At 38.1% G+C, this 13,512-nt stretch overlaps 1 protein-coding gene across 2 annotated transcripts in view; it reads right to left on the bottom strand.

Moving 5' to 3' along the window:
* PRMT3 (protein arginine methyltransferase 3) overlaps window positions 1-13,512 on the bottom strand; it is a 54,410-nt gene that overhangs the window by 34,482 nt on the left and 6,416 nt on the right. For both annotated transcript variants that reach the window (XR_011000254.1, XM_068194176.1), the window contains exons 6-9: window positions 13,054-13,195; window positions 9,973-10,038; window positions 4,643-4,764; window positions 1,719-1,818 (exon numbers count right to left, since the gene is read on the bottom strand). Coding sequence is in view for 1 of the 2 variants with exons in the window: in XM_068194176.1 (XP_068050277.1) it covers window positions 1,719-1,818; window positions 4,643-4,764; window positions 9,973-10,038; window positions 13,054-13,195 (430 nt within the window). In the remaining variant the exon portion in view is untranslated. The remainder of the gene's footprint in view (window positions 1-1,718; window positions 1,819-4,642; window positions 4,765-9,972; window positions 10,039-13,053; window positions 13,196-13,512) is intronic.

The raw sequence follows: 13,512 nt of genomic DNA, 5'->3' as shown, positions 1-13,512 counted from the left end.
TGTTGGAATATTGTGTACACTGTCCAGCTATCAATCTTACTTCCACAGCATTGTCCTCTTTATCTCTGTCATGCAGCAATGTATAAAAATCCTAACATTCCTAAATACTTAGACTACCTAATTAACTGAAGTGCACATGGATATGTAATTTCAACATAAAAAACCGTAAATTAGCACACAAAAGAAAAATATCCAACATTCAATACTTCATTTCTTACAAGAGCTGAGTCTTGAAATCCTTTAATTCATCTTAGAGGCACTAATTTACAACACGACTTCAGCATACCTGTCCAAGTTCCCTTTAAAACCAAATCTTGGGCTCCAGAAGGAGAAATGTGATTTTGGGAACATTAATCTTGGTGCACACACTAGGCAGCTGATCAGAAGTTTCTCTGAAAAAACTATAATTACACTTCTAGTGAAGCCACCATACTGTCAGAAATCACCAACCATAACAAACTATTTTTAAATCACTGTTTTAAGCCAATGGCTTAAACTATCCTTGAAACTAGTGACCTCAAAACTAAATTAAGCTCATGCTTCAAATAATGTACATCACAGCAGTGGAGGAAAAACTGCAGATTTCTAGTTCACTGACATATGTAATATTAAACAAAAATATATAAAAAGGCAAACCAATTTATTTTCATCTTTCCCTGAAAAACAGGTAGATACATATGGATCCACAGTGAGTACGTGTCCTCCCCACCAAAGGCCATTGTATATAACAGAACAGCCACAGTTTGTTTAAAAAAGAAACAAACCCCACAAAAAAAACAAAAAAACAACCAAGTAACACTGAATATAAGCTTTCATTCCTGATCTTAAATTTCAGGCAATAAGGAATTTTTAAGTCCCAGCAGCTGGAAACAACATGAAGAAAACCTGTGCTTTGAAGTGCTTTTTGAAGGCCTGTGATATGAGGATACTGAATAGCAGAAGTTCACAAAAAAACAGTTCCAAGAGATGTTTCCTACCACATTTTTGATAGGGAACAGGCATTCCTATGTCACTATGAAACTCAGGCTGGCAGTGGGTTTTGTAACACAGATTTCTTTATTAGGATTAATGGCAGGTAGCAAGGACAGGTGTGTAACAGTTACCAGCCACCACACAAAAAAGGTAACAGGCCAACAGCTGAAATCCAATGGATTCCAGGAGATGACTCATTTAGACACTGCTGTCCATCACACTTCTTTTGTGCTTTTGAATCAGTGTTTTTACTGTCATGCTGAAACCCAGCAATGAAAAGCAATGCTGTTTTCAAGCTCTCCCAGTATCTGCAGATTTCCAGAAACAGCACCTCCCCTCCTTATCACCTTTCCCGCACAGTCAGGAGAGTTCTTACCTGAATTTGCAGAATGAAGGTATTTTACCCTTCAGAATGAGCTAGCTAGATGACTAATACAATATTTCTCCATTACTTTCACCCGAGCAGCCACAACAGTACAACTGAGTGCTTTATAGATTTCCAAACCAACTTCATAACAGAAACTTGCTGCACTTAGAGAAGCTTGACTTGAAAGAGCTTGAACAAGAGGGACCAGGAAATGTGTCCAAGTACCACATAATCAGGATTGCCATCCCATCTCTGACATTGTCAAAGGTACCGCTGGAACCATGATAGATGCTTTGGTTAAAAAAACCCAACTTTTCAAATGAAATAAAACACATCTTTTTCCTGAAAATAACTTGAAAAGAATAGCCATGCACCTTACCATCCACTCAGATATAATTATGTCCACTTTTTCCAAAGGCAGATCAACTTCCTCAATTCTTCCTTTGACTAATGTAATAATCTTTTCAAGTTTATTTAATCTGCAAGTCAAAACATAAACAAATTAGTTTCTATTTCCAATTTATGCTGTCAAGAGAGATATACTGACACCTATATTTCACATTCTTCTCTTCACAAACTTTTTGGTTTAATTAATCAAGAAGCACTAGAATGTACTATCCCTCAGTTTTATTTCAGAGGGAACATTTCCAGGTAGCTAAAAATTGCAGCCGATTTAGTGCCAGGAGAAGATGGCAGGCAGTACATCTGTATACCTCCAACGTGCCATGCATGCAAATAGGCAAGCTTCAGAAACCAGGAAAACAAAGAAGACAATTTAAAACTGCTGGTCCTCTTTATTTAGAAGTTGCTTGTTTCCATTTCTCTTCCTCTGACCTCCACAGCAATCAGAGCCTACTCACCACACCAGGACAGCAATGGAAATTAACTTCCTTACAAAGCTGTTTTGCATGACTTGGTTTTTTATTTAACCAAACCAGCTGCAAAGTCACTGAGAACAGCTTCCCTCTAAATCAGTACTTCAGTTATTGCACAGTAAAGGCACCGTCCCCACTGTGATTTGGGCAAAAGCACCTGCATTGTTCAGTACCTGCAGTGATCAGGGATTAGCTCACATGCACGTCATGATACAACCATCCTGCGTAATGAGGGACTGGGACAGGACTACAGGTTTTGAAACAAGAACTGCATGATATTGAAATTAGTAAATGTCTAAATGCCTGAAATGTACTGCTTTTCTTCTTGGCAAACCATATTGCTCTTTCTTGCACTTATCTTTATTACCACAGCTGCTCTTACTGAGGGCAGAAAAGTATTCCCACCACAGAAATTTATCTTCCCACCACAGTTCTTATCTCTGCCCCTTCCCTCCCTCTCCTGATATCTTATTCTTATATTCTGTCTGGCTTTCAATGTAGACCAGTAATGACATTAAAAATTCAATCTAAGAGACAATGGAAGAATGATCAGTATGAAGGGAGGAAAAGGATAAGGTCAAAGGGCTACTTGAACACTTGGGCTGTTGCAAAGACAAATTAAATCCTCTACACACAACAGTCTTCTGTTAGAGAATAGCAGTTCATTACTATTATCATATTTAATGTTCTAAACAGAAGTAAAATCAGAAGTTCAAAGTGAGGAATGTTAAAGAGCTACCACCCACAGCAATAATTTAAGAAGGACTAAAAGAGTTCCAAAGATAACTTCCTAAATGACCACATCCAAGGACATGATTTAAAACAACAGAGAGGAAAAGGATTCATTCACTACATATTGTTTTCAATTATAATGTTTAAAAAACCCAAACCAACCAGTGTAGTTTACACATTGTAGGAAAAACTGAGATGTTATTTCAGAACTCTACTTCAACTTTCTATTCTAGCTTAACAGTGATGAATGACAAAAATCAAGTAATTCACTGTGCTAGAAATTTTACAGGGACTATTTACAGCAAGAAAAAGAAAAGGCAATAATTTAGTTTAAAGTAAGTTTCTTTTTAAGGCTACTCAGGCTATGTATTCTGGTTCACTTACACACATGGGTTGCACTGTTTCCAGTAATTAGCATGCTAGAAATGTACCTGAATTCTGGGAAGGACAAAAGCATTGAGTACACACTTGAATCACAGGTGGAAGCATACCCCAACAGTCATTTTTTAAGCTACAGAGTTGTTTAGTGTTCCAATAAATATTTGTTATTCCACTGCAACTTTGTCAGCTTTATTCCTTTAGGAAAAGTAGCTTTAAACAAATATAAATAGTTTTGATGTGAACTGCAGACTTTAATGTGAATTGCACCTTTTATAACAGAAAATACTTATAAATGTGCAGCCTTACTGATGACTTGCTGTATACTTCAAGTGGCAATTCATCACTCTTAAGAATTTAAGAGTTTTGATTCATTGCTTTTCTTAGAGGCCTGCCCTTCTTCTCCCCAAAGAATAATACATACTGATTGTTACTTTTACTCTCCCTTAAGTATATATAACACTCAAAGGACTTTGTGCACTTGTTGGAAGTTATAACAGCCTTAAATTTGTAATCTAGCACATTAGATATAAAACACTATTTCACCTTTGCGGCCATTCTGAAGATGTCAGGAACTCAGGGGAAAAGTTCTCTTTAAGGAATAAGTTCTTGCGCCAGAAAAGTATTTTAGTCAAACATGCAATTAAGGCTTAACATGGTGCTTTGCCCAAGCAGATATTTGAGAAATTTTACAGCATCCAAAGTGTGCAGTGCTGCACCACCAATGTGTGAGTGGTACCTAACAAATTCTGCACAGACAACATTACTTCTGTGCCACTTGAGCTTGAAGAAAAAACCTGTCACTCCCAAATTCTTCAGTATCTACCTGGATTTTATTTTCACTGTTGCTCTTACAAAATCAACCTAAACGAAAAAACATACAGGCTTCAGCTATCAACAATGCACATGGACACACTCCTCATCCTAGGAAATCTTTTGTAAGTCTTCAGATGTCATTGCTTGATTTTCACATATGCTCAGCCTCCTAAATATTGTCCATAGGCAAATTATTGACATGTGGAGTGGATAAATGAACGAGGAGATGGGTCTAAACCATGAGATTCAAGAGTTGAGAGGAGGAGTACAAATCCTAACTGGTAGCCAGGTACCAGAGGTGTCCCTCAGGGCTCAGTGCTAGTCAGATACTAATGAACACCTTTAGAGACCTAGCTGGACAAGATGCACCCTCAGCACTGCTGAATTAGGGGAGAGCAGTTGACAGGGTAGGCCTTTTATTTTCTGTAACACAGACAAATTATAGAAATTATTTTAAATTCCTATAAAGAAACAGAAAACTAACAACCACAACTTCTCCTACCTAATGATGTCCATGGCCTGATAGATGATTTCAGATTGGTCAACTCCAATCACTTTCTTGGCACCCGCTTTGGCAGCAAACATGGAGAGTATTCCAGTTCCACAGCCAACATCCAAAACCATCTGAAAGGAATAAATGAAAGCAAAACAATCTTATTTGCCTTGCTATGATTTTTCTACACTTCTTTCTACACTGATGTGAGATACCATATTTCAACAGAAGGCATAAAGTCCTACTATCACATGCAGAGATACCCAAGTCAAACTGCAGTTATAACTCCCACTCTACCACCTTTTCCAGGCAGACAGTGAAGCCCACTAATTCCAGCTGCAGATTAACCTAGTCACATGGGAAACAACAGCAAGCAATTATGTGGGAAACACCTAAAATGTTACGTGAAGAGGAAAAAAAGGAAATTATACACTGAGCAATTTTAATCACTGAATCACTAATAACTGAACTGAGACAACATATTCTAGCTGCAGCTTTTAATTAAAAGTCTATTCAGAAAGTTTATTTAGGAATCCTCTGCCAGACATGGTTACACTGCCTCAAAACAGCTATGGCTCAAGATGACTAAATTTTAAAATGGTCACTGGCATAGTTTTAACACCTGGAAATATTTTCTGTTTAGCACTATTTATAATCAAAATAGAGTGAAAGAAAATCCAGTTAAGATGGAATCCTTAGAGTTTTCATGAAACAGTGAATTTTACCACTACACCTGGAAAAAGTATGCCATTAGATCCATGGAAATGCCTGGGTTTTTGTATATCACACATCAGCTACTACAGGAAGACTGAAAAGTTAAAAAATGTGAAGCAACTAAGAAAAGAGTACCAAATTTACGACTAAGTGGAGTTGACCTGCCAGCAGTTCAAACTTCATAGATATTTACCAAGTAGCACTTTTCAGTCCTTGCTATTGTAACAATGTATTTCTTGTAACTGCTGGAAATTCTCAACAGCTAAAATCCTAATGAATGTGTCACAGTAGACTTTTAAGCCGAGTTCCAGGCTTGATGTTTTCACAGAAAGGCATCTCTGGAGATTCTGAAGGTGTATTTTTTTGCATTGGCCAGATCATCAATGGTCTTATTGTTAGACTCATATCTGATATAGCTAAGCTTTACTAATGGTGTTTAAAAACTCACAGCACTAAATCCAAAAAAATTCTGAAGTCTGAAAAGCAAAATAAGTTTTCTAAACACTATGTAGAGCCACTCATATAATGTACAGCATTTAAGCATGAACAGAATCAGAACTGTAAAGAAAGAACTTACTTACCCATACATAAGACCTAAAAATGAAAGTACAATTTACAATACACATAAGTTAACAAGAACACCGAATCAGAATCACCAGTCATAGCAAGAATTTATTAGAAAGGAAAGCTGATTTCACCGTCTCTTCTCCTCACAGCACAGAGTGCTGTAAAACCTACCCTCACAGCTTTCATTACATTAAACAGTTTTCCATAGAAGGCATCAAATCCCTCACTAATCAATCTCATATTTGAGAACTATAATCCCTTTTTACAAAATATTTCAAAAAACACAAAAAATAAGGCAATAATGCATCCTGCTGCTGATACACTTTCCAGCTTATCAGCTAGTGATCACTCTTGCATTTCACCTGACAAAGAGCAGCAAAGCAAATACTGGAATGCTCTGTATCTCAGGTCTGCCTGCCTTCCTTGTGTACAGTTCTATACATTCTGAGGATGGACACAGAACAATGATCCTGAAGCCAGCATGAACAAAAACAGCTGTTCATCCTTTGCTTGTTCTCTCAGCAGCATAAATGAGCTGTTGCTGTGGTGGTCTGGGAAGCAGTGATTAAAGCACTGACTTCCACCTGTCTCTGTAGAGCCAGGTGGAAAAAACCGGGAAACAGACTAAAAACCATCAGCATTATGACCTTTTACAGCAGTTTGCGTAGAGGGAAGGGGAGTTGTGGATAGAGTTACTTGTTCCACCTGCAAATCTTTTGCAGCTATGTTTCAAAAGGAGTCAACTCTACAACTCAGAAGTTAAGTGAGAGCACGTTATGGCTACAGAAATCCCTAAACTGAATCTGCTGGAGACAGGAATAGAAAATAAAAATCAATATTCATGCAGCTGCTGAAATCTCACACCCTCCAACATCACCTAACATTTCACCTATGGCAGTTACCAAAATCACTGAGCCATGACAGCTGGAAGTCACAGCCAAAAAGAAACCACTGTGAAAGAATCATCTTGATGTACAGTTGCATGAAAGAGAGCAATCACCACAAATTGGAAAAAAAAATCAAAACAGACACCACTTTGGACAGCTGCCCTGGTCACTTAAAAACCCAGATGGAACTCATCTAGCCTTAGGCAGGAGATGGGATGGAAAAGAGGCACTGGAGGGAAAAATACAAGCTGGAATATGTGTGAGGAAGGAAAAGACAAGCAGAGTGATCATCAATTAGCCTAAGGACAAGGATCTACAGCCCACACATTCTTGCAGCAATCACATATGCCCTCTCACCAAAGACCTGGAGCAGCAGGACTGGTGATTTCACTACACCACAATACACTGCAGCTTCTCATCCTCCTCTGCAGTCTAAGCAAAACTGATATCCTACTTTCAGTGACATCCTACTTTAAACTCAGAAAAACAGGAGGCCAGAGACTTTAACCAATCAAATTCATTTCATCAATGAACTCTTAGTAGGACAATAGTTTAAAAGCTTATTTTATTCCCCGAATATGGCACTGATGCTTGCCTCAGATTTCAGTCTTACAACAAAAACTAAGCATGGCAACAGTGCTTTACTAAATTATTTTTCCACCCAAAAATACTCTCATTGTAAAATGGACCAAACTTCCTTTTACTGAGTACATCCACCTTCACTACTCCTGCCAGGTAATCTGAATTCTCCCATTCTCATCTCAAATACATTTGACAGGTTGCAAACAAAGGCAGCAAGCAGAATTTGTTCAAGTTTTAATAATTTTTTTTGAAAGCTAAGAGAGATCAAACAAAATGGCTGAATAAAATATGCATAATAAACAAACCTAGATACTCTGTCATCATCTATCACCATGCAATCACACCACTTTAGTGTCCTAAACGTTAATGAGCATAAAAATTCAGCTCTTTGAACAAGCTCCTCCCAAACTACCTCACAATTGTCCGTTCAGAAAAAACCAAAAAGCTTCAGTATGTATTTTCCAGGGAGGAATACCATAGGGGAGTTATAGGAAATGCACTATCAGACTTTTCCTCATTTTTTTTAATTGTTATTAAATTTAAGGGAAAACAGCTTTTGAATTTTTCACTAATTAGTATGGTCCTGAGGGCATTATACAATACATTAAGTTAAGCAAAGTATGCTACACAGCTCCTTCAGCAGAAGTCTAACAGATGTCACAGATTTCTGCAGAAAACTCCATTTATTCTCCATAACAATGTACCAAGAGAAAGCCACATCACTTGGCCAGACACACAAGTTAAGCAGGACACTGGTCACATGGATTGGGGATACTGGGAACTCAAAGCAATTGAGATTCTGTCTTTCAGTTCAACCTCAACACACCATGATGGGTTTGGATACATCATGAATTTGAGGTAACCTTGATCAAAAAACTGTTGCAAAAACCACGTTCAGAAATCAGTTTGCAGATGTTGCAATACTTGAGCTTTTCTTCAGCTCACTATTGCTTTTCAATAGCTTTTCAAAGCTTTTCAACTTGACCTACAGATGCTTTGCACATACTGTACTTACACTGCCTAAGCTGTTTCCTGAGCATGGGTATCTACTCCTGGGGCTGAAGCAACATTGACTCTAACAGTTACTCCATGTTTTGTTTTAAATGTTCCCAGCGTGTCCATACAGCACAGGAGACACATTATCAATCATGAAAAATTACTGTTTCACAAGGCCTCACATTTTGTGTAACTTCACACCAGTCTTAACCTGCGAAAACCTGCAGTTATCAATTTTATGAAACTAAATTTCTCTTGGGAAAGTTTTCTTTCCTTTCTGCTATTTTCTTTCCTATTTCTGCTTTGTTAGATGAGCTGCAGTTACCTGGCAGCATAAATCTACAACACTTTTGCTTGTTCTCTCACTATAATCAAAGAGTTTAGAAATGTTTAGTAGAAACAGGCTTGTGACATGAATTAAGGCAAAAAAGGGAAGAAAACTATTTACTGTTTTTTTTTCTGCTATAGTTGCCAATTTAAAACTAAGGTAAGACATACCAGGAATAGGCATTATCAAACACTGAAATATTTTCTGTCAGGACTGAACTGTATCTCTATCATCTCTCCTACAAAGAAAGGCTCAGAGGACTGGGATTCTTCAGCCTGGAAAAGAGAAGGCTTTGGGGTGACCTAGTTCTTGATTTCCAGTACCTGAAAAGAGCCTGAAAGATGAAGAGAGACTCTCTACGAGGGCCTGGAGTGACAGAACAAGGGGGAATGGATTTAAATGAAAGAGAGTAGGCTTAGATAGGATACTAGGAAAAAATTCCTCCCTGTGAGCATGGTGAGGCCCCAGCACAGGTTGCCTAGAGAAGGTGTGAATGCCCCATCCCTGAAAAAAAACATTCAAGGCCAGGTTGGATGGGGCTTTGAGCAATCTGGTCTAGTGGAAGGTGCCCCTGCCCAGGGCAGAAGGATTGGAACTGCATGATCCTGTAGGCCCCTTCCAACCCAAACCATCCTATGGTTCTATAAGCCCAAAACACAACAAACTCCTTATAAATAGCCAGCAGAAATACAAAAGATAAGAGGATTATTACTGTACAGGGGTCATAACCACTGTGAGATCCTATCAGTGAAATCCCTCCTCACTGCAAATTTAGTACTAGCTCACAGTTGCAAACCCTTTAATAATAACCACCCAGTCTGGAGACACAAAACAGCATTAATTCAAAAAAATCAGTTCCACATGAATTCTTTCCCAGCTCTAATTACACAGTGCTTCCAGGATGTTTTTAGTCTATCGGGCATACATAGAAATTCACTTAATCCTGGTAAAGAGCCCTCAGAGAGATTCCGCCTAATATCCTCGACAAGAGAGGCTCAACTTCACCCTGCCAAGATAATTAATGAGTTCCCCACCACGGCACACAGCACAATGACAATAGAGATCACTGCTCTTATCAGCACACTGCACCCTCCAGTAGCTCAACAGCTCTCCACCACCTAATAAAGCCAGAGCGCATTAGATCAAATCCTGGCACTGCGACTCTCCATTCCCAGAACTACGGAGTAGCTAATCTGCAGGTTTTCTACCATTTGAGACAAAGTAAACCACAGAAATTACTGGATCTTCTGAGCAGTTGTACCCACCTTGTCCTTGAAGATATGTGGGTTTTGATAGACGAAGTCACGATAGCTCTCTGTACGGACTTTATCCTAGCAGTCAAAGAACAAAGAGGGTTCACTTTTTCTACTTAGGTACAGCATAAAATTCAAAAATGCAGAACAATTTGCTTTCCAACTTGGCCTACAGATGCTTTGCACATACTGTACTTACATGGGCACTACAATCATGACACTTCTGTGTGATAATATTGCAGAATTTACTGCAGCAAATGAAGCCAGTTGCCTCAGCTGGAGGAAAAATAAGAAACTATTTTATGGTTTTCCGATTCTGCCTTTTCTTTTGAATGTTTCAAATACCTTAATACCTGTTCATCACTAACCAGGAACAGCAGTAACAGAGTGACAATATTACACCAAGCTAAACAGAAACCAAATTAAACAGAAAATTGTGAAAATTTGAATCACAAGCTCATAAAATGTTTTTTATCTTTTTTTTTCTCTGACACACCTGTGACATGGAGAGTTCTGTAAAAAAAAAAGTTATGCATCAAATTAACTTGGCTTTATTTCTGAAAAAGCTGCAGATTTGCAATCCTGATGACAAGCTAGTAGTTAAAGCTATACAGCCCATTTGATGAAAGTCCAACACAGTAAATAAGTTTAATTGAAATACAACAGTGCCAGAGAAGCTGGAATATTTTCAAGCCTAGAACAAAACATATATACTATCTTAGTATAAAAAAGCCTGCAGCATAGCTCAGTTTATCAGCAAGGTGATCTATTAAAACATTGATGCTCTTAACATGCATCAGCAGGTACACAAATTGACAGCCAAGTATAGGTTTTGGAGTTGCTGTTGCAGTTCAAGTGTTACAGACAAAAAAAATCAGCAATTTTTTGTCTAGTGCAAAAAATGCTGAAGTATAAAATCCCAGTACTTTTATCAAATCTAAGGGACTTTTCTACTACAGCAAGTTAAGAATTTCTAGAAACAGAGAAACAAATTTTCTACAGTAAGAAAGAACAAAGTCTATTTTAATAAAAGTACAAGATCAAAAACAGTGATGGGAACATTTTTATGATAAAAAAAAAAATTGGAGACAAAAAATTATTTTGAGGCTTGAAAATCCTAAAATCCAGCTCTCTGTGTAAAAGTACTATCACACACACAACCCAAAGAAGCAGCTGGGGTTTAGTTTAGAAAATTCTGCTTTAAAATCTTGCATAATTAACATTAATAACAGAACCATGACCCTTTAAAACGATATTGGTTTGCTATGATGTTCAGAGCTACTATTTTTAGTACTTCACCTCTAGTGCAGTATATAATAGGATTTGCTGGGAGGACCCAAAAAAGTTTAAAAATAAATAATCAATTGAGAAAGCAGCCAGCTGGAAAGCTTTCAGCCTTGCATCCTGCCCCTCACGTGGCTTCAGCACTGCGCCAACTCAAAGCAGTTGTAGTCACAGCCAAGCACTTCGGGTCTCTATTCACCAATCCCCTTCTCCCATTCAACTTTTCCACGTAATGCTTGCCTGGTTTAAGTAAAATGGTAAAAAAATTTATTAAGAAGACAGTCAAGAAATTCTCAAGCAAAAAGGTTGACCAAGGGAAACACAGTGACTCGGTAAGTGTGAAGTAACAATATTCTTGCTTCATCTCTGAAGTATTTGCAGAAAAAAAACCCCAAATTGAAACTTTGTCTTACCACTACCAGGCTTAAGAACAAAAAAGGTTTCAAGACTGAACAGTTTCAGAAATGGCCTTACAATTCAGACAGCAAGACTGCTTTCTTAAAAATGTTCATGTAGTAGGCCACTATATTTATGTAAATAAGGTAAACAGGAAAAAAAAAATCAAAGTGAATGCGTAGCATGAAGAAAAAATTTCAATGTGCACACAATAAAAGCAATCCTTTTCCTATGTTTTGGAAAGTCAAAAGTCTTCTTTAAAGCATTCTGACAAACATACCCTTAAATCAGTAAAATACAATTTTGTACCAATCTCCTTGTGCAGAGATGCAGGCTTACTATAAGCTTCATTTGCCAACAAAAAGGCTTCCTCATCCTACAGCCTACATTATCTCGAATGACAGCTTTATACAGCTGCAAAACCAAACACCTATCATTTTTATTTATCTTCAAGTTACATTTCAGTTGTATTTCTACAGATGATACATTTCAGAAAACATTCTTCTGCTTCTGCAGGTATGTCTGTGCTTCTGTAAAATCTCCTCCCCTTAATAATAACCTCACAGTCACACGACTCTTAACACATATTCATGTGTATTTCTGCATTGGGGCCACTAAATTTATATGCCAGCTGCAGGCAGGAAGTCACTTCACAACTCTGCATTCTGCCTCGACTTTAGACAGGAATTTTTATTTATTTATGCCTTAAAATGATAAAACTGCTTATAACTCCCACAACTATGACATTTTCTCTGAAAGGAAGCATTAAGACATTTTAATTTACAAGTAAATTTTAAGCTGCTGGGCTTTGTGCTTGTTTTTTCTTATTTTAAAGTTAAAAGGGCATACATAGGTTTGCCTTTGAGAAGTTTTACGCATAATTTTTTTTAATCTTTAGCATATGAAAGGAACTGCTCCAGCATGTTCATGAATGTGACAGTTCAATGTCATGTTATCAATACACTGAACCATGCACAAGTAACATTTTCTGTTTACCCAGTGCAAGAGAAAACCACAATATTTGAGAAATGGTCTTGCCTAACAAATTTCAATTATAAGGAAAATGTAAAACTAAAGAAAAACGTTCACTGCCTCTTCTATGCTTTATCCTTCATGTTTTAAACAAGCAGGAAAAAGCTGCTTTTGGCAAGGCAGGGCTGTGACACATGTACTGTACTATCAAGCATAACTGTAAATGATTTTCTGTTCCTAATGCTTCCCATAAACAGAACTTACACAAAGGAAATAAAACTGAAAATTGATCTCTTAGCCTAACTACCACCAGAAAACCTCTCCTGGACAGAAAGGGTTAAAAATGCAGCTGCTCTGCAGTATATTTATGGGCACACAGCCCACTTCATTCCATCTCTCCTCTTTAGTCCTACAAAGATGCAGTGGCGATGACTTTCTGACCTTTAGCATCTCCTCGTGTATCCCATAATGCCCATAGGAGCTGAAGTAAACGCCATCCTGGTCCTCCTGAAGGTCTGCAATTGCACTGGATGATGAGCTGCTCCTGACATCTGTGTTGATCACAAAATCCTGAGCAAATTGTCTGTAATCAATTTGAAATATGCCCTTGAGACGTGTTTATGGGACCATGAAAAGGAGGCTGGGCAGCGGGGAGAAAGGGCTTGGGAGAAGGAAGGAATCCAGGCTGCCCAGCGGCTGGGCAACAATGGGAGCAGCTTTAAGTGTGCACATCCTCCCTCTGCAGGCTCCTCGGCGCTGCTGCAGCGCTGGACTCCTGCACCCTCCGGCAAGCCCAGCTTTCTGCTTACAGCAAGCAACTATCAGCAGTGAAATATTGGGGGATAGTTTCTATTTTTAAGGCAGAATTAATCTGTTTTGCACTTGCTGGTGTAAAAGCCA

The sequence above is a fragment of the Anomalospiza imberbis genome, chromosome 6, assembly GCF_031753505.1.
Source record: "Anomalospiza imberbis isolate Cuckoo-Finch-1a 21T00152 chromosome 6, ASM3175350v1, whole genome shotgun sequence".
In the NCBI taxonomy this organism is placed as follows: domain Eukaryota; kingdom Metazoa; phylum Chordata; class Aves; order Passeriformes; family Viduidae; genus Anomalospiza; species Anomalospiza imberbis.
This window is presented reverse-complemented; position numbering and strand designations above follow the sequence as displayed.